At 42.1% G+C, this 20,854-nt stretch overlaps 2 protein-coding genes across 17 annotated transcripts in view; one reads left to right on the top strand and one right to left on the bottom strand.

Moving 5' to 3' along the window:
• Positions 1-632: 632 nt before the first annotated feature.
• On the bottom strand, positions 633-5,534 carry LOC131688011 (uncharacterized). The gene has a single exon (XM_058972135.1). The coding sequence runs from the start codon at positions 5,532-5,534 to the stop codon at positions 633-635; it is 4,902 nt and encodes a 1,633-aa protein (XP_058828118.1).
• Positions 5,535-7,060: 1,526 nt separating this feature from the next.
• Positions 7,061-20,854, top strand: part of LOC131692829 (formin-binding protein 1-like) — a 209,407-nt gene continuing 195,613 nt past the window's right edge. For 15 of the 16 annotated variants that reach the window (XM_058980133.1, XM_058980123.1, XM_058980132.1 and 12 more), the window contains exon 1: positions 7,062-7,906. In XM_058980133.1, the coding sequence (XP_058836116.1) occupies positions 7,883-7,906 (24 nt within the window). In that variant the 5' untranslated portion in view covers positions 7,062-7,882. Of the gene's footprint in view, positions 7,907-20,854 lie in introns of all 16 variants that reach the window. The other variant, XM_058980126.1, reaches the window with a different exon arrangement.

The raw sequence follows: 20,854 nt of genomic DNA, 5'->3' as shown, positions 1-20,854 counted from the left end.
TAATGGTCCCGTCTGTTCCCGGAAATACTTCTACTATCTTCCCACGCCTCCAATTCTTCCGAATTTTCCCATCCACCAGAAAAACTAAATCCCCAACACTCAACTGTCGCTTATCGTCAAACCATTTGCTGCGTTTGTTGATCGTAGGTAGATACTCGGTGATCCACCGCTCCCACATACGGTCGCTTAGGTATTGGGCACGTTTGTAAACGTTTCGTAGAGCCTCCGCTGCACTCACTGGCTCCACCTGGAGATCCGCACTGGTCACTGCAATTCGCAGGAAATGGTTTGGCGTTAGTGCTTCCTCGCCTGCGGGTTCCTGAGGCTTGTACGTGAGTGGACGCGTGTTAATCATATCAGCTGCTTCTGCTACTGTTGTTTTCAGGATTTCATCAGTGAGTTTCCTTCTGTCATCCAGCGCTTTCATCGATTCCTTTACAGACCGCACCATCCGTTCCCAAACACCGCCCATGTGCGGGGTGCCGGGGGGATTGAAATACCAGGCAGTAGTTGAACTGATGAATTCCTCGGCGCACTTTCTGTTGATTTGTAGTTTGGCCTTTACCATTTCGTTCCACGCTCCTCGAAAACAAGTCGCATTGTCGGAGAATATCTCTTCTGGCTTCCCATACCTACTGGCAAATCTGCTTAGTGCCATGAGACACGACTGCGTTGAAAGTGAATGCACCACTTCTAGGTGCGCGCACCGCTAAGCAAGTGAAAACGGCGACCCACCTTTTTTCCTTTCGGCGTCCAACTGTCACCTCCACAGGGCCCAAGTAATCCACGCCGACAGAGTTGAAGGGGCGTTTTCCAGGCGTAACACGCTGAACCGGCAATGGTGCCATGCGCGGAGTATGTGGAACGCACCGATGCACTTTGCACCATACGCATTCACCGGCTACTCTAGAGACTGCTGCACGAAGGTTCGGGATTTCAAACTTCTTCCGTATCTCGTTGAACACTGTGTCTCTATTCGTATGTCCAAACTGCTCGTGATAGTACTGGATGATTTTCTTCGTTACGGTATGAAAACGGCTCAAGATAACAGGATACCTCTGATTGAAGGACATTGCTTCCGCATTCACCAGTCGACCATCTACTCGTAGCACGCCATCTTCGTCGAGCGTCGGCGAATATTTGTATAGGGCGCTTCTTTTCGGGATTCGTTCTGCTTTCTGGCCAGGGGCTAATTGTAGGTTGCTCGTCAGCACGCTCATCTCATCGGGGAAACTGTTCCATTGTGCTTGTTTCCACAAAACTTTCTCCGCCTCCAGTAGCTCGTTTTTCTGCAACGGTGTTTGTACTGCGGGGTGTGCAGTCTTCAGCATTAATTGTTGATTCGTCGTTGCCTTTGCTGTGAGTATCGGCAACCCTTTCTGTTTGCGCTTGCAATTTCCGATAAAACGCAACACGGTGGCGGTCACTCTCAGCAGCCTATTCCATCTCGAAATCGCCTCAATCTTTATGACTTCATGAAACAGAACAACTCTTCTTGCATCTTCGTCGGTTTCTCCGGAAGGAAACTGTGATGATGGCCACTGGCATTCGGGAAGTAGCAATGAGGAAGGACCCAAAAACCATTCACCGTCGCTTTGTAACGGCGGACCGCGACCCCACTTGGTCAGTACGTCGGCTATGTTTAGTTTAGTCGGTATCCAACGCCAATCCACTACCTGAGTCAAGTCCAAAATCTCTCCCACCCTAAATGCCACAAATTGCTTATATTTGTACTGATCCGACTGGAGCCAAGAACAAACCGTGCGAGAATCAGTCCAAAGAACGCAGCGCGAAATGTGCAGCGTAAGCATTCGCTCAATCGTTCGATACATCCGGGCACCGAGAACCGCTGCCATAAGTTCTAGTCGAGGAATTGATTGCCGTTTGAGTGGAGCCACCTTTGCCCGAGACATAACTAAACTGCATTGAATCCTGCCTTTGATAAGCACACGTAGATAGGCCACACACCCGTAAGCATGCTCACTAGCGTCCGTAAAGATGTGGAGCTCGAGCGACTCGATCTCCGTCGATACAGCGTTCCCGATATAGCAGCGTGGAATCCGGATGGCTTCGACCTCGGGCAGCAAATCAACCCAGCGTTTCCACAGCTTCCAGCTTTCGTCGTCCATAACTGCGTCCCAATCACAGCCCTTTCGCCACAGATGTTGCAGAACAATTTTCCCGTGAATCGTGAATAATGACAGCAGCCCCAGAGGATCGAAGAACCCCATAACGCAGCTCATAGCAATTCTTTTCGTCGGTCGCTTACCACCATGTAAATATTGATCGACCTCTTCGCGCTGTCTCGTAGAAAACGAAAATTCGTCGAGGATAGGGTTCCAAACTAGGCCTAACACTCGTTCTCGCAATGTCTCCTTGTCTTGGTTGAAATAAACTGCCACGACCGGTTTGTCTTCGCCCAAACTTCGTAATACCTCTGGAGAATTCGAAACCCAGTTCCGGATTTCAAAGCCCCCGTTCTTGTGCACAAGCTTCACCTGTTTCGCCCTCTGCACTGCTTCTTGGATTGTGTCGACACTGTCGAAATAATCATCGACGTAATGCCGATTGATTATAGCATCGGCTGCTTCAGGGTACTGACTTGCATGCTCCACGGCGTTCCGATTTTTTACGAATTGGGCGGAACTCGGCGAGCAGGTCGACCCAAATGTAGCTACGTCCATCACATAAACTTTAGGATCCTCTTCGGGATTGGATCGAAAGAGAAATCGCTGGGCTTGACGATCTTCCTTGATAATCTTCAGCTGATGAAACATTTCCTTGAGATCGCCCCCGAATGCGATTCTCCGCTCACGGAACCCGATAATTACTGCCACTAACGGTACGAGTAGATCCGGTCCCTTCAGTAGCTTGCTATTAAGCGAAACACCTTGCACCGTCGCCGCAGCATCCCAGACGATACGCACCTTTCCCGGTTTCTTCGGTTCCAGCACGACATTTATCGGCAAGTACCACGCTTTCCCTGCTTCGGTATTCTCCAGCTCCTCTTTTGTGGCCAAGTGAGCGTATCCCTTCTCCACATATTCCTCGATTTGCATTCGCACTTTCGTGTATAATTCCGGATTTTTCATTAACTTCCGCTCCAGCTGCAAATTTCTCCTCAGCGCCATCTGAATACTCTCCGGAAATTGCGGTTTGTTCTCCTTCCAGAGCAAACCGGTCTGGAACCGTTCTCCGATGCGTTTCGTGGTCCGCTCCATAATCTCCATCGCTCTTTTGTCCTCTGCAGATTCTTGGGCCGTTGCTTCCACTGATTCCTCTAATGCATAGTGGCTTTTCAGTAAACCATGTATGTCTTCGTTGGTTACATCATGATGCAAGCATACGTACCCTCTCTCTGTAGTATGGCTCGCTTGATTCGGACCATATACTGTCCATCCGAGTTTGCAACGGACGGCAATCGGGTCAGCGACGGTACCTATCTTCACTTCCATGGGCGCGAAAGCATGAACATTGTTGAGACCGATAAGAAGCTCTGGCTGGCCTTCATAAGATGCGATCGGCAGATCGCTCATGTATTGATAGCGGGCTGAAAGTACTGCAGCATCCAATTTCTGATGTGGCAGCATTAACTTGCCCACAGTGCGAACCGTTCTGAGCAACATTTTTTCTCCAACACCAACTGCTGAAGCCCACACATTCATTTTTCTTGAGTTCATCTCAGTACGTGAATAGTCGGCAGTCCATTTGATTGTAAGCTTTTCTTCGGCCCCGACAATACCCAATCTATCGGCTAGCTTACCTTCGATCAATGTGACGGAAGCACCTTCGTCCAAAAATGCCAAAACCGTCAGCGTCCGATCCCTACCATGTAGTTGTATGGGAATTATCCGAAACAGCAGGGGGTTGCACGAGTGAATGTGTGCACTAATACCCACCGTACTGACCGGGTGAATGAGCGGATTGTGTGCCTCCTTACAGGAGCCAACGTTGCAACGAAACTTGAACCGGCATTGTCCTCCGTGTTCTCCGAGGCATAGCTTGCATAGCTTATCGCGGGTCACCATTGCTACGCGCTCGGCGTGTGACCAGTTCTTGAAATCCTGACAAAACCGCAATCGGTGGTCGGTACGCTGGCACACTTTGCATGGTTTCAACCCTAATCGGTGGCTGACGACTGTATTCGAATTTCCTTCCTCGGCGTGACTGAATACTGCTTCTTTCTCTTTTCGCTTTCGACCGGAATGTTCGCCTGAGAATCTCGTCTCCGTGGTACGCTCGATGTCCACTTCTGCTTCCCGCGCGTCATCCGAAATTCGTAGGAGAAAGTCCGTAACTGTACGAAGAGAAATCTTTCTTCCCTCTCGAGCTCGTTTGATATCAGCCCACTGTCTTTTCTCCGCATCCGGAAGCTTTTTTATCAGGCCCTGTATAAGCAACGGGTTCTTCAGATGCTCCTTAAGGTCCGCTGCTTCCACGTGATCGCAAAGCTGCTCTACTACGTTGGCGAACGGAATGAACCCTTTCAGATTCTTCGGTGCCGGCAATTCTTTAACGCGTTCCAACAGACGATCTAGTAATTGCTCGGGACGACCAAAGTGTTGGCGAAGCTTCTCAATAACACGAGGGACCGATTTCGGAAGAAGCAGTTGTCCACGTACAAGCTCCAGTGCATCGCCCCTTAGGCATTGTTGCAGACGTGCTAAATTGTCGATATCGCTAAATCCGCACGCCTTTGTAGAAGAGTTGTACGCCGCATAAAACAGTGGCCAATCATCTGACTTTCCCGAAAATAGGGGAAGGTGTTTACCGATCCCGTGCCTGGCAGCAAGTTGGCCCTTTGTTGGTCTGGAACCCTGCTTAACCTTCTCGTCCGGTTCATTATCAGTTTCTTCCTCCGAACTGGAACTCTCCTCCGTATCATCCATTTCCGACTCAACACAAATACCCGTCTTTCCCGCCGGAGCTAGTAGCGGTGTACTTTGATTCTTAACGGTAATCGGTCGGGAATGTTTCTGTTGCCGTTCCATTTTCATTGTGTCCAACTGATTATCCACAGTTGACATCTGCTCCCGAAAATCTTTTTCCAGTTTCTGAACTCGCTTCAGGTGCTCGTGTTTTACCTGCAGCTGCAGCTGATTTTCGCGCTCTAGTTCTGCTAGCTCGAAACAGCGCCACTCTTCCTCTAGCTGCATTTGAAACTCCAGTTGCTTCTCTTTCACCAGCATCTGTTTGTCCCAGTCCGCCTCGAGCCGCCGCTGTTCTTCTTCCATGGCCTTTATTTGTTCATCTGCGGACGGCACTGTGGACGATTTGACACTTCCGGCATCCGATTCATCTGCCGTCGATTGAGGATTTGCGTCCTTCTTCGTGCGCTTTTTTGCTGCCGCCACACAAACTGCATTATCGCAGAACCATTTTTTCTTCCTCTTAACGGTATCGGTTACACCCGCGCAAGCGTAATCATACCAATTGTTGCAGTGGTCGCATGCAACCATTCCACCTAGTTCCTTTGGAGCCAATCCGCACTTGCCGCACGGCGTTGTAGTGTAGTCTAGTTCCTGGTCGCTCATCGTGCCGAGGGTGAGGTGCGATACAAACTTTGAAATTTTAGTTTGTTCGGTCGTCCCCGAACGGAAAGAAATAATGAGCAAGCACCTTTTTTATGCAGGCTAAAACTAAATAAACTTTTATTAATTTTCATCTTTAACATTTAATTTCTCTTTCTTACTTTCAAATTTTCCTCCCAAGCTAACCTTTCCGACCAGCTTTTCTAACTATCTTCCTTTCCTCTTTCCTACCTCTGTTTTCCTAGGTAAGGTAAGTATTTATGAATTTTTAAGGTAAGTATTATGAATTATAATTTAAATTTCTTTCTTTTTCAGGTTACTCACGGTAAGTATTTAGTTAATTCCGTAATATTTCCAATAGCAGGTCCAGGAGAAGAATATCACAAACCACATGTGAACTTTTTCGGTTTTTTGACAGTTCTCACACGGACACAACGAGCGGGAGCTAGTTGCGAAAACCAAACGTCACCATCGACCGAGGGATGCTCCGCTTGCAGGTTCAGTCGCGGTAACAACTAATCATTTTTGTTTATTTTAGCCAGCAAAAAATGGCCATTCTTGGTTGATGTATTTTCACTAATTAGAATGCACAAATTGTCTAAATCTGTACTGAATTTTGATACATTTTCATTTTCTTGTGCGGTATATACAAACTCTTTCATTTCATAACAATAACAGTCGAAAATTTACACCAAGTAAATTCGTTATATTGATTACATTGATTTCACACATATTTTTTGCAATTTGTTGAAGCACACGGTTCTTTCACTTAGTTTAGAATATATTTACATTTATTTCGTAATAAAAACTGTTTTGAAAATATATTTGGTACCGCTGTTAGAAAACGCCAGTCTTCGTAATGTTTGATGTATTTCCAACGAGATTGATGGAAATATAAAAACAAATCGAGCTGGATCGGAAATTCAGAAAGAAATTAAGGTGAGTTACCTGATTAACAGTAAATAACCCCTGGATTCTGAGGATAAGTTGAAAAATGAGACCACACGTTCATTTAATCATTTAATTTTTTCTTTGCAATTTTTACCACTCATAAACCAAATTTTCAGTTGTTTTTACAAATTTGCATCATCAACTTATAGGGTCTATAGTATTTTTTTCAAAATCGAGCTAATTTTATTGTCCAAAAGGAAATCGCCGCATTTTTTTCAAAAAACTCTTCACCAATCTGACACTTTTCACTGTATCTCAATAAAAAGTAATAAGAAGAGTTGCCAGACTCCTAACAAGTAGATTTCATAAGATAACACTTCTCACTTCATATTTCAGCGTAATGAACGAAACGAAAAGGTGGCATTATAGTTGCTACTGCCTTATAAAGGGTTAAAAACAAGTCGCACATTGAAAAATGTGCCCACCATTTCAGTCTTGCGTAAGAATAGTGCTCGCAGGGGTTTCCATATTTTGTTTTCCGCTTCGTTCGTACAATTTTGCAACCCTGGCGTGTTTCGCCTGGCCATGTTTTTTCGGTGTTCAGTGTTCACTCTTCGTCGTTCTCTGGTGTTTGTTTCGCCTTTTCAGTCTGAGTCAGGTTACTGGTGTGGTATGTCGTGTGTTTCGTACGGTCTGGCACGGTTTAATTTTTTTTCCTTTCTGCCAATTTTGGTACCCGTTTGCTCATACATTATTTGTGTGAAAGTTTTCCTTGCGGATTGTGTCCGTCGCGATCGGAATAGTAGTGGGTGATTTTGTTTCGGCACCCACCGAAAGTGCTGCTAAAATTCGTTCAAGGATGAAGTCGAAGTGCAAAATTCGCAACAACTGAACCAAACCATCTTTCATCTCGCTCGGATCGGGCCAACTTTAGCCTGATTTAGCTTGTGGACGAATAGCGGTGTATAGCGGAGGTGGAGCAAGTGTTCAAGTAGAAGAAGAAGAAGAATCCCTGAGCTGTTGTGTGGAGTGTTTTTTTTTCGCTCGAATCGACCAGGGTTTGTGCCAGGAGGGGGAACTTCGGGGCGTTTCTCCTGTGTTGTGTATTTGAAAAATTTAGTGAAAGGAAATTCCTTTTCAATTTTATTTTTGTGTGCAAAGAAGAAATTTGATATTTTATGAAGAAATTCAGATCGTGAATTTGTGATTCTTTTTGGAATGCATTCCGAAGCGACGAAGAGCTTCTAGTTTGTTTGCAAAAGCGTGTTTTAGTCGAAAATGGTCTAAAGCAGTGCAAATTTCGACTAGAAAATTTGCATCTGCGTTGTAATCGTTGAACAAACTTACTTGAAACGATCGATAAGCGATAACAGAAAGATAAATCTTATCTGCTATACTGGTCTTGGCCGATAGCTGTCACTGCTTCGAAGGAACCGGACAAAACCAACACAGCTGCAAAAATGGGTTGGGGAACCGAACTTTGGGTAAGTGCATGTTTTGGTAAAGCGACAAAATACATACCGCATTCCACAGTTTAGATAGTGATATTTCTACCAGCCCGCCAGTAATCGAAAAATCGCAAAACATCTGTCCATTTTGCGATTTCTTTCGCCTGATATGCTCTGGCTATCGCAACGGTTGTAATCACCAAAAAAAAGCAGCGCGAGATTGTGAAGCAAAAAAAAACAATCCAGTTTACCTATTGCGAATCTGATTTGAATCAACATGCCTTTGCCAAATCGCTGTTTGCTTTTCCCTGGCTGGCCCGTCATTCTTTCATCCCCTCTTCAGGACGACGTCATGTTTTTTCTTCTGCTTCGATTATTTTCATTATTTTGCTAGTCGAAAAAAATGCGAAGAGTCTGCAAATGGCAGTGATGTCAATATGTTTGATTTTTAAATGATGTTCGGTTAATATTATGTCAGAAATTATGAATGAAACATAACATTTTTTCTTTTAATTTTATTTATTAATTGTTAATTAATTCTTAACTATATTTCAGGTCAAGCAAAATTACTTGTCTGTTTGTTGTTGTTACTATTTTATAAAATGTATAAGCTCTGTAATGTGAGCAAGGCAGTCTACTGGTGCCCTAGGCAAAATACGATTTTGCGGCTCCTTGATGAGCAAAAAGGTGTAGCGAATGAAAAATTATCCGATTTGAATTTCGCATATTTTTTTAATCGAGAATTTAAAAAAATCTACGCCCCTCATTTTTCATGTGTGCAAGGAGTTTTTATTCAACTTTCTTATAATATGCTCGGTGGAATCCATATACATACCCCAGGACGTAAACGACGCCGGAAACAAAGTGCGGAATCTGTTCAAGCAACTGCAGACCCCGTTCCTACTAATGGGTGACTAACGCCCATCACACAGCGTGGGGATCAAAAAGGTGTTGCCATCGCGGCAACGCTATTATTGACGCAGTTCAAGACATCGATTCGGTGACGCTAAACGACGGCAGTATAACCTTTCTCCGGAACCGATCCACATCCGCCATAGATTTAACTATACGCTCTAGCTTCATCGCCAGAACCTGCGCATAGTCGGCTCGAGCCGACATTGGAAACAGTGACCGTTTCCCTATTACAATCTCTCATAGTAGGTTGCCCCCATCAACATCGCGACGTCGCCGTTGGATCTACGATCGAGCAGACTGCCCACGAAGACAACGTTTCTGACGTCCTCGACCGAGACCGCAATTACTCCCCAGAGGAGCTCGTAGTAGTTATGACTCGGGTCGCAAAATCATGCATCCCGCGAACTAGTGGAGCACCATCACACCGGATGGTTCACTTGCAACCTGCTCTTAAAATATCCCCCTGAACATCATCGATGGAATGAGCAATCGGTAGATTCGACATCTCAGGAATAAGGCTAGACAAGCCATCGCGAAAGGCGAGCCTCTACCAGACAACTGAAGAATCGCCCTCATGATCCCCATCCCGAAGAAATGCGAGGGAACCAGAAGCCAGAATAACTTCCGACCCATCAGTCTCCTCCCCTGCATTGAGAAAAAAGATTTGGAAAAAATGGTGAACAGACATCTGTTAACCCTCCTCGAGAAACAGTATCTTCTTGATCGATGGCAGTTCGCTTTTCGAAAGGGACTCGGTACAAGTATTCACGTAGACTGCCTCGGCAGAATTTTAAGCGACACCATAGCCAACGACCTGCATGCGGACATTGCCATCCTTGATCTCGCCTAGGCATACAACACGGTATAGCGCGAAGGAGTGCTTCGCTAGCTGAATCAATGGGGCATCCGTGACCGAAGCTTCAGGGTAGGTATTGGAGGAAACTAATAAGACCTATTTTGGGAGGCAAACGGGATCCCCAAGGCTCGGCAGTCACACTATTTGCAAGCAGCATGAACTCCCTTTTTGCCACGCTCCCGGAAGGCATATTTTTGTTTATCTACGCTGACGATTTGATTCTTGTAGCGATCGGGAAAACGACCGGCCGCACTAGACTGAAACTGCAGGCCGCCGTAAACTACGTTGGCCGGGCCAACTCGGTCGGTTTCAGCATCTCAGTCCCAACATGCGCCATTTCACACTGTTGCAACTCGCACCACTTAACCGACGACCGGCCGGTCAAACTCGCTGGAACAGAAATGCCATTCCAAAAATCCTTGGCGTGACAATTGACCGTAAAACGACTCCTTCCACATTTTCGAGCTCGAGACACCCAAGGCCCTCATCCACAGTTGTCTGTTCTATGGCCTTGAAATAACCAGTCGTAATTGGGAGGGTTTAATCGATATCCTCTCACCGCTATATCACGGAGCAATCAGATCGGCCTCAAACCTGCTGCCAAGCACCCCCACCAAAGCTGCTTGCGTTGAAACCGGCGTCCTTCCCTGCTGGTGGGCAGTGGCGGTAGCCGTTCTAAGACGAGCCATGGGGTTCCTAGAAAAAACATCGGATGATGAATGTCATCTACTACAGACAGCTATGAGCATACACACCATACTTGCCGATGCTCCTCTTCCCACAGTCGCACAGCCTGGCACGACCGAAGCCCAAACATAGACATCAGTCTGGCTGTATGCATCAGAGCAGGCGATCCTCCCCGGGCTGCCAGAGCCAAATACCTCCAGATGGTGGAACAAAAATACTCCAACAATCTGCACATCTACATCGACGGCTCGAAACCTTGTTGAGGGGGTGGGCGCGGGTGTAAGCGGAATCGGAGCGGGTCTCGCCCGTCGTCTACTCTCAGTGTGCTCCGTGTTCTCCGCAGAAGTCGCCACCATCCCCATTGCCGTTACAAACAAACCCGAAGACACACTGACAGTGATTTTCTCAGATTCCCTCTCAGTCATCAGAGCGCTGGAATCAGAGGAGTCCAAGCACCCCTACGTCCAAGCCATAGAACAATGCTGTGACCCATTAACTACCATATGCTGGGTACCCGGACACAGCGGAATCCGCGGTAACGAGGATGCTGACCACTTAGCCGCGCTCGATTTGAGCACCTCATAACTCACTAGAGGACTCTCCGAGGCTACCCTCAGAAGGTAAAGGCAGACCTCGAAAGGTGGACAGACCGCGAAAACCGAGTTTAACAAAGAGCGCTATCCCGCCTCCGCGTGGGGCATACGGGGATCACCCACAAGACTCACGGCGGAGCACTTACTAATAAACTGTAGGGAGTTCGACAACCTGCGGCGACACCACAACTTGCCCTCCTCGGTTCGAGACACACTGGCAAACGACCCAGTGCACGAAGAGGCACTACTTGCCTTCCTGAAAGATGTCAATCTTCTCGAATCTTTCTAAGGCAGACCGCGAACCGGCTGACTTAACACCATCCTCTACTGCTACCACTACTGCTCAGCAGGCCCTCTGCCACACCCGGACCAGATGCTGAGGAGGTTCTCCCGTGGCCTTTCTACCATCGCAATCCGTCAGCCGAACTATTACCAACGCCCAGCGGGGTCCTTCGCCACACCCGGACCGGGTGCTGGCGAGGTTTCCCCGCGGCCCTTCGACTGCGACGATCGCCAGCCTAACAATCATGAACGCTCAGCAGGCCCTCCGCCACATCCGAACTAAGTGCTGGGGAGGTTCCTCCACTAAGTCATCCACCACCATCGTTCAGGTGTCCACCGCTATACCTATGCTAGGGAGGCTACCCCGCGGCACTGGCTAGCTGCTTTCATTCCGGAGCTGAACACATCAACGACCCAATAGCCAATGGAACTCAAGGAAGATAAGCTAAAATCTGTGAAATGTATTGTAACTATCTCCCTTCTTATTGCGAATGACCCTATACGGTTAAAGCCCAATAAACGAATAAATAATGAACGCTCGCACTCGTGCTCTCCGGAATAATGTATTCCTCCGAATACTTCTTCGCCGGACAGCTATGTAGCCAGAGTTTAATCCGAATTTATCTTTCACATCCCGCGTAGTAGAATACAAACTAATTTTTTAACTATTCTAAGAAACTATCATTAGGATCATACGGTGTGTAACTGGGTAATCAAATCAACACCTCACCACATAAGTGTAAAATTGATTAGATTCAAACGCCTTTCAAATTTTCATCTCATCTAAAATCATCGAAGATTTAAAATATCATGTTTTCTTTTAAATTGATCACTGAAGCGAAGGCCAAAAAAATCTAAAACAAATAAAACCTTTTAACTGTACAGTTGGCATCACTGCCGAACCATGATTCGTCACACATACATACGTAGCTAATAGCTATACTATAAATTGCCTGTAAAGTAGACGATCAAAAGAACTTTTTCGCTCTGGATACACTTTGCGACAGTTTCGTGCAATGACAACAATTGACCGAATGTTTCTTTCAACGATCGCCACAATGAGATGCAACACTTAAAGCAACAACAGCACTTACATCCAATTATAATTATGATGAGGAAAACTATCGCAACAAAATAAGAAATCGCAACAGAAAATAGAGATAATATCGAAAGACGAGAACTCGAAAAAAGCAATAATAATAGGCAATATACATGTCTGGTAAATCAGTTTAAAGACCCTAACACACACACAGATGGGAAAAGAACAAACGGTAGCAAACGAGACACCTCGATTGTTGACCGTGCGAATGGAACTCAACCGCAACTGGTCCTGGTTCAGAAGCACCATTCTCTCCATCTCTTTCTCTCGGTCACAGCGCGGCGCACCTTGATACCGCCAGCCAATCCGCCAGGGTTCGGTGTGCAGGCTTCGCGGTGCGATTCCCAACACAAACACCACCATCCAGCCGTGGTCGACGAGCGCAGATAGCCTCCGGGAAACAAAACTAGTACCTAGTTAGTTCCTTCTGTACCGTGTTCCGAGTTGAAGGAAGAATTTGATGATGTGGACAAGAAAGCGGAGAGCGAAAAAAAACCTGCTGAAATATGTCGGCCGTGCTTCGTGAACCGCGTTTCGTGTGGGATCTGGTTTCGTCAATAGCCGCCGGAGTTGGAAGAATTTTTTCAGATGTATTTATTTATCAAAATGAACGTTTCGGCTTGGATAGATACATTACGTAAATAGATCCACAGAAATATGATCTCATTCCCTACAACCGGTTCCCTCGGCGATCTTCTAGCAGTGGGTCGGTTCCTGATGGAATTTGTTGATCCTTATATGGCTCGAAGGAGAATATAGTAAAAACGACAATGTTCTGATTCCAAGCTCGAATGGCGTGACCGATACACATTCAGTACTCAAATGACACTGCTATAGTAGAATGATAGGTAAATATATTACATTGACACGCAGAAAAAACACATTCATTTAACCCTAAGTATTAGTTCTTTTTTTTTGTCTCGCTTAACATATTTAAACTGCATCGACAGGAAATACACCAAATTCGTTCCGATGTAAATTTTACCACCCGGCATTGAACCATAACTACGAATGTAAATGAACAACACATCACACAAAGAGCCACCGTTCAACCAGATTTCTGACCCAAAGTTCCGCTTTCGGGAACTCTTTCGCGCTGTACGTACATTGCGAGTTCGACTGGTTCCTGTTTGTTCGTCAACCTACGCACCTACGACCGTCAACGTGCCGGGTTCTGTGATGGCTTACTTTCGTTGAACGCCCAACATCAGCATCTGTCAGTCAGACGAGGGGAGTTGCGAACTTGGAAATGTCACGGTCTTTTGACTTTTGGCTGTGAATGTGGTTCTCACTGTGCTGTTTGTAATGGTGCTATGGAAACGGTTGACTTATCGTTCTTAGTTGTTGTTGTTTTTTTTCTGTGGAACCCTGCAAGAATCGTGTGAAGAATAGGTTGATTGTTCCGATTGAATTTTGTTCTGTTGGATAAGCTTTTCTCTGAAATGACTGGTTTGGAGGGGAAAGTCCAGTCGTGATAAATCGGGACCGGATCATTTCGGAATTTTTATTTAAACTAAATTCATCGTCTCATTTTTTTCTTTTTTTATTTCAATTGTAGAGGTGTTAATCTTAAGGTCGTTCACCTCTTCGGGTTAGAAAAATCTCTTATGAAAAATTTCTAACCCTGTGTGTGGGGTCGGGACTCGAACCCAGGTGCGCTGCGTACAAAGCAATCGATTTACCAACTACGTTACGCCCACCCCTCTGTTTCAAAATTGTTCTACTACATACTCTAGTATATTGCCGTAATAAGCCAAAGAGGACTAAAGCATCATACTATATACAAGAACGAATAACGCTGATTCATTAGATATTGCTGTAGAAAGATATATATCTGATTATATTTCAAAATTGAATCAGTGTTCAAATTTGAATAAGTCATTCTTAACTTCCTTGGTTAATTTCCAGTTATCTAAAAGTTTTACAATCTCGTTGGACGTGTCCTAAGAGATTTCACGAAACCCCATACATTTGTTAGTTGCACCGAAGGCTTAAGGACATGCTGAATAGAGTCACAAGGTGGCAACTAAAATGGCTGCCGTTGTTTCTGCTTTTACTTTTTATTTCATCGTCAAAATCAAAACATTGCATTGGCGCGCAAGACAAAAGATTGAATGTCTTATCTCAGATTGCTTAGAAAATGTATCACTGTATGTAGGCATGTTAGCACAAGCAGATGAATAGATTCTCTTCACGGAATTTTAAATTGGTTTGAGAAATTTGTACTTTTTTGTTTTTCCAAACAAATGAAACACGTGGTGCAAAAATCAGCCAGCTGATTGCTGAACGATACGCTTGTGTTTGTGCCATCTCCTATCGGTATAGTACGTTCTAGCCGCATACAGATGCTGAACGTAGCCCGACCATAGCCGAACATAACCGAACCATTGTTGTGATTTTGGCATCGCTTCACCTTAAATTTTTATCAAAATATGATTTTTTTATGACTGCAGTTGTCAAAAAGGCGCTTCCAAACAACGAATTTTCATTTTTAATATACCACTTTGATCATAATAACGACTATGGTGTTGTTGGATATCGAATAATATCTGTTATCTTCTAAAAGACAATATTGAAATGATATAAATATATAATCCGTGTTGAAAGTAGTTCCCATTTAATAACTACAAAATACATTGTATAAGACATTTACCATGGAGGATGATGTCGAGCCTTTTAAGAGTCATAATGGTGAAGAAATTGACGCAGTGCGCAAAAGACTGGTTAGCAGACACCTTTAAAAGTGTCGAATGCTTTTTTTTATTTCCAAATTAATTCCTTTACTTACATCAAAGCCATTTTCAGGGTTACATCCGCGAATCTGAAGGATTCCATTGCTGAAAATGCAATAAATTAAGAGGTTTGTAGACATACCTTACCGAAAGTAAAGTTTTCATTATTATTTCTTTAGTGGAATTAAATGGAAGACATCTGTCTTAACAGGATTAATCAAAAACAGAGACCGATGACAAATTTCACAACCATCAACACTCCATAAAATGGTCTCAATAACCCAAAATTAAAGCAAGTTTTTCTATGAGATCTGCCAGACTATGGTACTGGTGTTTTTCGTAGGTTGATCTCATTTCAAACACCATAAAAACCCCATAGAGGTTGATTTGCTCGGGGAGGTAACCCTGAAAAACGCCGGTATGTTAGTGGTTCGATAAACAGCAGAAGTTATTTCACTGATGAGTGAGTGAATCGCGAATCGATTAAAAGAATCAACTCTTGAACAATAGTTAGTGGGCTCAGCTCTCTAAAAAAAATCTCTGGTGGAGCAACTTAGTGGAAAGTAACATTTTGAACGGAAAACTTGTTGCAAAAGTGGGAGATATAATTCACTGACGGACATTTTAGTAATGTAAATTCTCACATTCAGTTTCCTACTTTTGCGTGCATTTGTCGAAACTACCATACAGTTTTAACGCCTCCCTTATTCATTCACTTCCAAGCTGACTGAAGTTTCATGCAGAATCAAATGCCTTCAGTTAAGTTCAGAGAAAATATAAATTTTTTCTTCAGCAAAAGCATTCATTTTTATTATATGCGAATAAATTGAAAGAAGAGGGTTGCAATTTTTCATTTTCGAGCATAGTTGAACTGCATAATCTAGGTCTGATACATTTTTTTTCGGAAATTCCACACAGAGCCAGAATAGTAATGAAATTCAGTTTGTAACTGAAGTTGAATTTAACCGAAAATATGAAGATTACTATTCGAAAAAAGATGCAAGGAATGGAAAAACTTGAAAATCGCTGTGCCAAACCCATAATCTTCTGCACAAACTATTAACTTGCTTTGTACAGTTTAATAAGTAAGGAACTGATAATTGGGGAGTATAATATGCAGGGTAAATACGTATTGTTCCGTTCGAGCAGGATAATACCTAATGTTATTTTTTGTTATGAACCCATGGCCTACCAATGATTAAATGGGACTTTCAAAGATTTACGGACATGCATAAGTATTTTTTTTTGTTCGGATAATGCGGGTTGTTGCTGGGTCTGTGGCCTTCGACTGGTATGGGCTCGTTTCGTTTTTTTCGGATCGGGTCCTTGGAAGGATTCGTCGTTGCGATCATAACAATTAACAATACCGACTAGAATAAGGATTGTAAAACTCTGTAATAAGACCAACGATAACAGCTGTAGTAAAATATGCGAGTTTGGGTCAATACTGTTAGCATATCGTATCATATTTATTATTAATCAATTGATCCGGTTCAGACCTATGAGAAGAAAAAGGAAATCATGAACAATCTAGAAAAGGATTCCATTTGAAATAAAATTATGAAACAAACGCACTGGTAGCAGAAAGTTTTATAGGATTAGATAAAGTATAGGACCCGACATTACACTCTTGCGGACAAATATGCCCAAAATACAAAATAGTCCCGAGAATTGATGATTACTCGACAAACAGCTGTCACTTCATCCGATCTTGCAAAGGTTTGTCTTCCGAGATGAACCGAGATTCATTTAGCCATTGACTGCAGTTATATCAGCCCGCTAAAATGATGGTTCTAGGCGTGAAAACACTACCATAAAAATGAATAGTTGGTCGGAGATTAGTCCCAATACGACTTCAATATGACGAGTATCGATGATTACGGGCTGATAGATACTGAAAATTTGCCTTAAGTGCATTTATGAATCCAATTTCAAATTTCGTTATTGCTATCAAAAGTCGTGCATTAAGTTATCAGTACCCTGTATTTCCCCTTAATGGTCATTAATATGGCTCGTATACGCAATTTTACAAACAATCCGATATGAAGCACAAGAAATATTTTCCTTGATTTAGAACATTTCGCGCTATCATAACTTTTTGTCTATATTACGTGTTATTCCTCGGTGGTTTTCAACCCTATGAATAAATATATATATATATATATATATATATATATATATATATATATATATATATATATATATATATATATATATATATATATATATATATATATATATATATATATATATATATATATATATATATATATATATATATATATATATATATATATATATATATATATATATATATATATATATATATATATATATATATATATATATATATATATATATATATATATATATATATATATATATATATATATATATATATATATATATATATATATATATATATATATATATATATATATATATATATATATATATATATATATATATATATATATATATATATATATATATATATATATATATATATATATATATATATATATATATATATATATATATATATATATATTAGGGTGGGACAAAAAATAGATTCCAGCTCCGAGTAACTTTTTAGGTGCCATTTGGGTTCTAGAACAACTGTGCAAATTCTTAGCTCGATCGGTGAAACTATATTTTTGCGCCCACTGTTTAACATCCCTTTAGATCCTCCCAAAATTTATATATGTATCGATAAAACAGAAATATAATATGACTAGCTTCTATTACTTGTATCTCTGCAAATTAGAGGCGCTTACGGTTGGCGTAAACCCATTTGAAAAGAGGGTCATGTACCCTTAAAACGAAGAGAAAATTAGTTGATTTATTATACAAACGAATGTGTTTCTATAACATCTACAACTTTGGAACTACGAAAAAATATCAAAAATCAAATGAAAAAGAGTCAAAACATTTTTCTCTTAAGAGTTAGACAATTTGTAACTGCTACAAAGTTGCTCCAAATATTTTTATCTATGAACTTTTTATGAACGACTAAGAATTTGGCTGAATTTTTTATCCGAATATATATTCCCTTAAACAACAATTTTCTAACACTGTATTAAAGCACTCCAAAAATATTTATGAGGACATCAAAGTACCATAATCAATAATTGCGTCGCGAAAAAACAATGTCTCGCTTTTTATAATATTGTCCTACTGTGCGACAATAATTACCGTCAAGTCGCCAGTCGCCGTGCGTGCTCCATTCACCGTGCAGTTTCAAAACCACGAAATTTATGGAACTAGTTCCCTAAAAACCACAAACCTATCATTTTATCGTTTTATTGAAACATTCTAAATGAAGTTGAACATAAATTTTAAATACACGGTTGATGGATCCGTTTATGTACAGTTAATGGTGCATAGAACGGTGACTGGTGACTATGACATGTTCCAAACAAATGTCCTAAACTCCTAATTCTCGTTTTGTGGTTAACAGTTTTATATTTTTTCTGAATTGTGACATATTATGAAAATATTTTCACGGTGACTATGAGAGCGATTATCATTTTGATAAAAATAGGGCCTGAAGTCATGACAAATCTGCTTAAACGCACGGTGACTAATGACTTGACGGTACAAGGAGTGAACAATTTGCTTAGGAATCATCCATAAATGACGTAGCATTATATGGGGGAGGGGGAGTTTTGTATTTTGTGATGATGTGTGACGACAGGGGGGTAGGGGGTCGTGTCATGCTACGTAGCTTTTTTAAAGGGGAATAGAACAGAATTTAAAAAAAAATACGGAAACAAGGGGGGCAGATTTACCGTCAAGCTACGTAATTACCAGAGGGGGGTATTTAGAGGTTTGTTACGAAATGCTACGATAGGGGAGGGGGGGGGGGGGTTGTTAAAAATCACTCAAAAAATACTGCGTCACTTATGGATCATCCTATACAGGCAATTTTTTATTTCGATTATAGAGGTTTTAACCTTAAGGTCATTCGCCTCTTCTGGTTAGAAAAATCTCTTATGTAAAATTTCTAACCCAATGTGCGGGGTCGGGACTCGAACCCAAGTGCGCTGCGTACAAGGCAATCAATTTACCAACACGCTACGCCCACCCCCTTACAGGCAATTACTTTTACGCCTAATCACCGTTCATAGACTTCCATGGGGCGGTGCCAAAAACGCAATAATATGCTCGCTCACCGGTCAAATGTATGAAATGTGAATTTTGAAATTGTAACTAATATAAGGAACCACCATTGGGGCCAAGGGGCCTGTTGGTGTAAATAAATAAAAATAAAAAAAACATACGAAATTACTTACATACTTATTTTGACGGCACCGCTAAATGAACGGTAGGTGTGAATGATTGTCATAGCAGTGGGTCTGAGTTCAATCCCAGTCGAGATCGTTGAGATTTTCTGTGGCAAAAAATCTAGTCGCGTCTTCCTTTGGAAGGGAAGTAAAGCCATTCATGCGTTGATGTTGCTGATCTGGAGGCCAGATGGTGGGGTAGATTATTTTATGCTGGTGATTCAATGCGGACTAAGACGGAAGGAAAATGAATATAAATATTTATTAGTTTGAAACAACGGAATTTATTCAAGTTAAAAACCGAAAGACAATCTCAGGAAAAAATTGAAGCGGGACACCTGTATTGAAACGTTTGATGTTTTCTATATCAAATATAAACAAAAGAAAAAAATACTACTAATATAAGTGTGAAAATTAGGATTTTGCTCAAATTTAACATAAGAATTGCACAATACATTTTTAATACAACATTTAAACACGTTTTACTACATTTATTCACTTATTATCAGCAGCACTTCATATTAGAATAGCTCATTTTGGTAAAATATAGTACAATAGTCTTTCCACGTTAAATCTGAGACACTTTTAAACTAGTGATTTTTTTAATATTTAAAGAACCTCCGAAATATTTCAATTACATGAGTGGTCAAGCTCTCAATTTATTTCGTAGTACAACAAGTTAACAATCTTGTTATTAATTTCGTAAAATGGCGTCGAATCGAGTGGAAGAACGCAATCACATTTTTTATGAATAGCATCAAAATTTAAGTCGGTATATGGTCTCGCTAAAACGTTGTAACTGCCAAAGATTTCCGTGTTTAGTTGTTTGTTAATCGTTTAACCAGCGGATCTCAATGTTATTAGCGGGCCTAATTGAAAAGTATGCTGCTGGCAAATAAACCATTATAAGGAAACATCCCAACGTTTCAGTTTGAAATATGGCTTGCGAGGATCATAGGTACAAAAAATGAAACAGAGACATGAACTAAAGGCGTAAAAAATGAAAAAATCACTGCGAACACCCGTGCTATGGAGCCTGTCGCCCAGTTTGTGCCACAAAAAATCCTGTACCATAATCGACAACGAAACATATGTGTTCGAAGAATTCCAACAGCTTCTAGGTCTGGCATTTTATATGAAAATTACTAAATGCAGCATAAAAAATGACGCTCTCGAGTAGTAGCGAACAAATCAAGTTGACCAAATTTCTTACAAAAAATACTAGGTTTGGCAAGCCGTATGCAGTTGGGGTCGAAAATTCATAAGTTTGATCTCTACTGGTACATCAACGACAAATATGGGTACATCATCAAAGATGTGTACGGAAAAGAATGTCTGCAGGAGTGACTACTATCAATCATCAGAAGCCCCGACACTCCCGCTCAGTTCTGGCCTCTTGGTACTATGCAAATCTCGTCCTGGAATAGTATAATGCGCAAGAGTTAAACTGCGTGTGTTACATGGTAGAGGAATGTTACCGGTTGTGGGCCACCTGTCATTTTTGACGAATGCGTTTTGCTAGCGCGGTAAAATT

The sequence above is a fragment of the Topomyia yanbarensis genome, chromosome 3 (genome assembly GCF_030247195.1).
Source record: "Topomyia yanbarensis strain Yona2022 chromosome 3, ASM3024719v1, whole genome shotgun sequence".
Lineage (NCBI taxonomy): Eukaryota > Metazoa > Arthropoda > Insecta > Diptera > Culicidae > Topomyia > Topomyia yanbarensis.
This window is presented reverse-complemented; position numbering and strand designations above follow the sequence as displayed.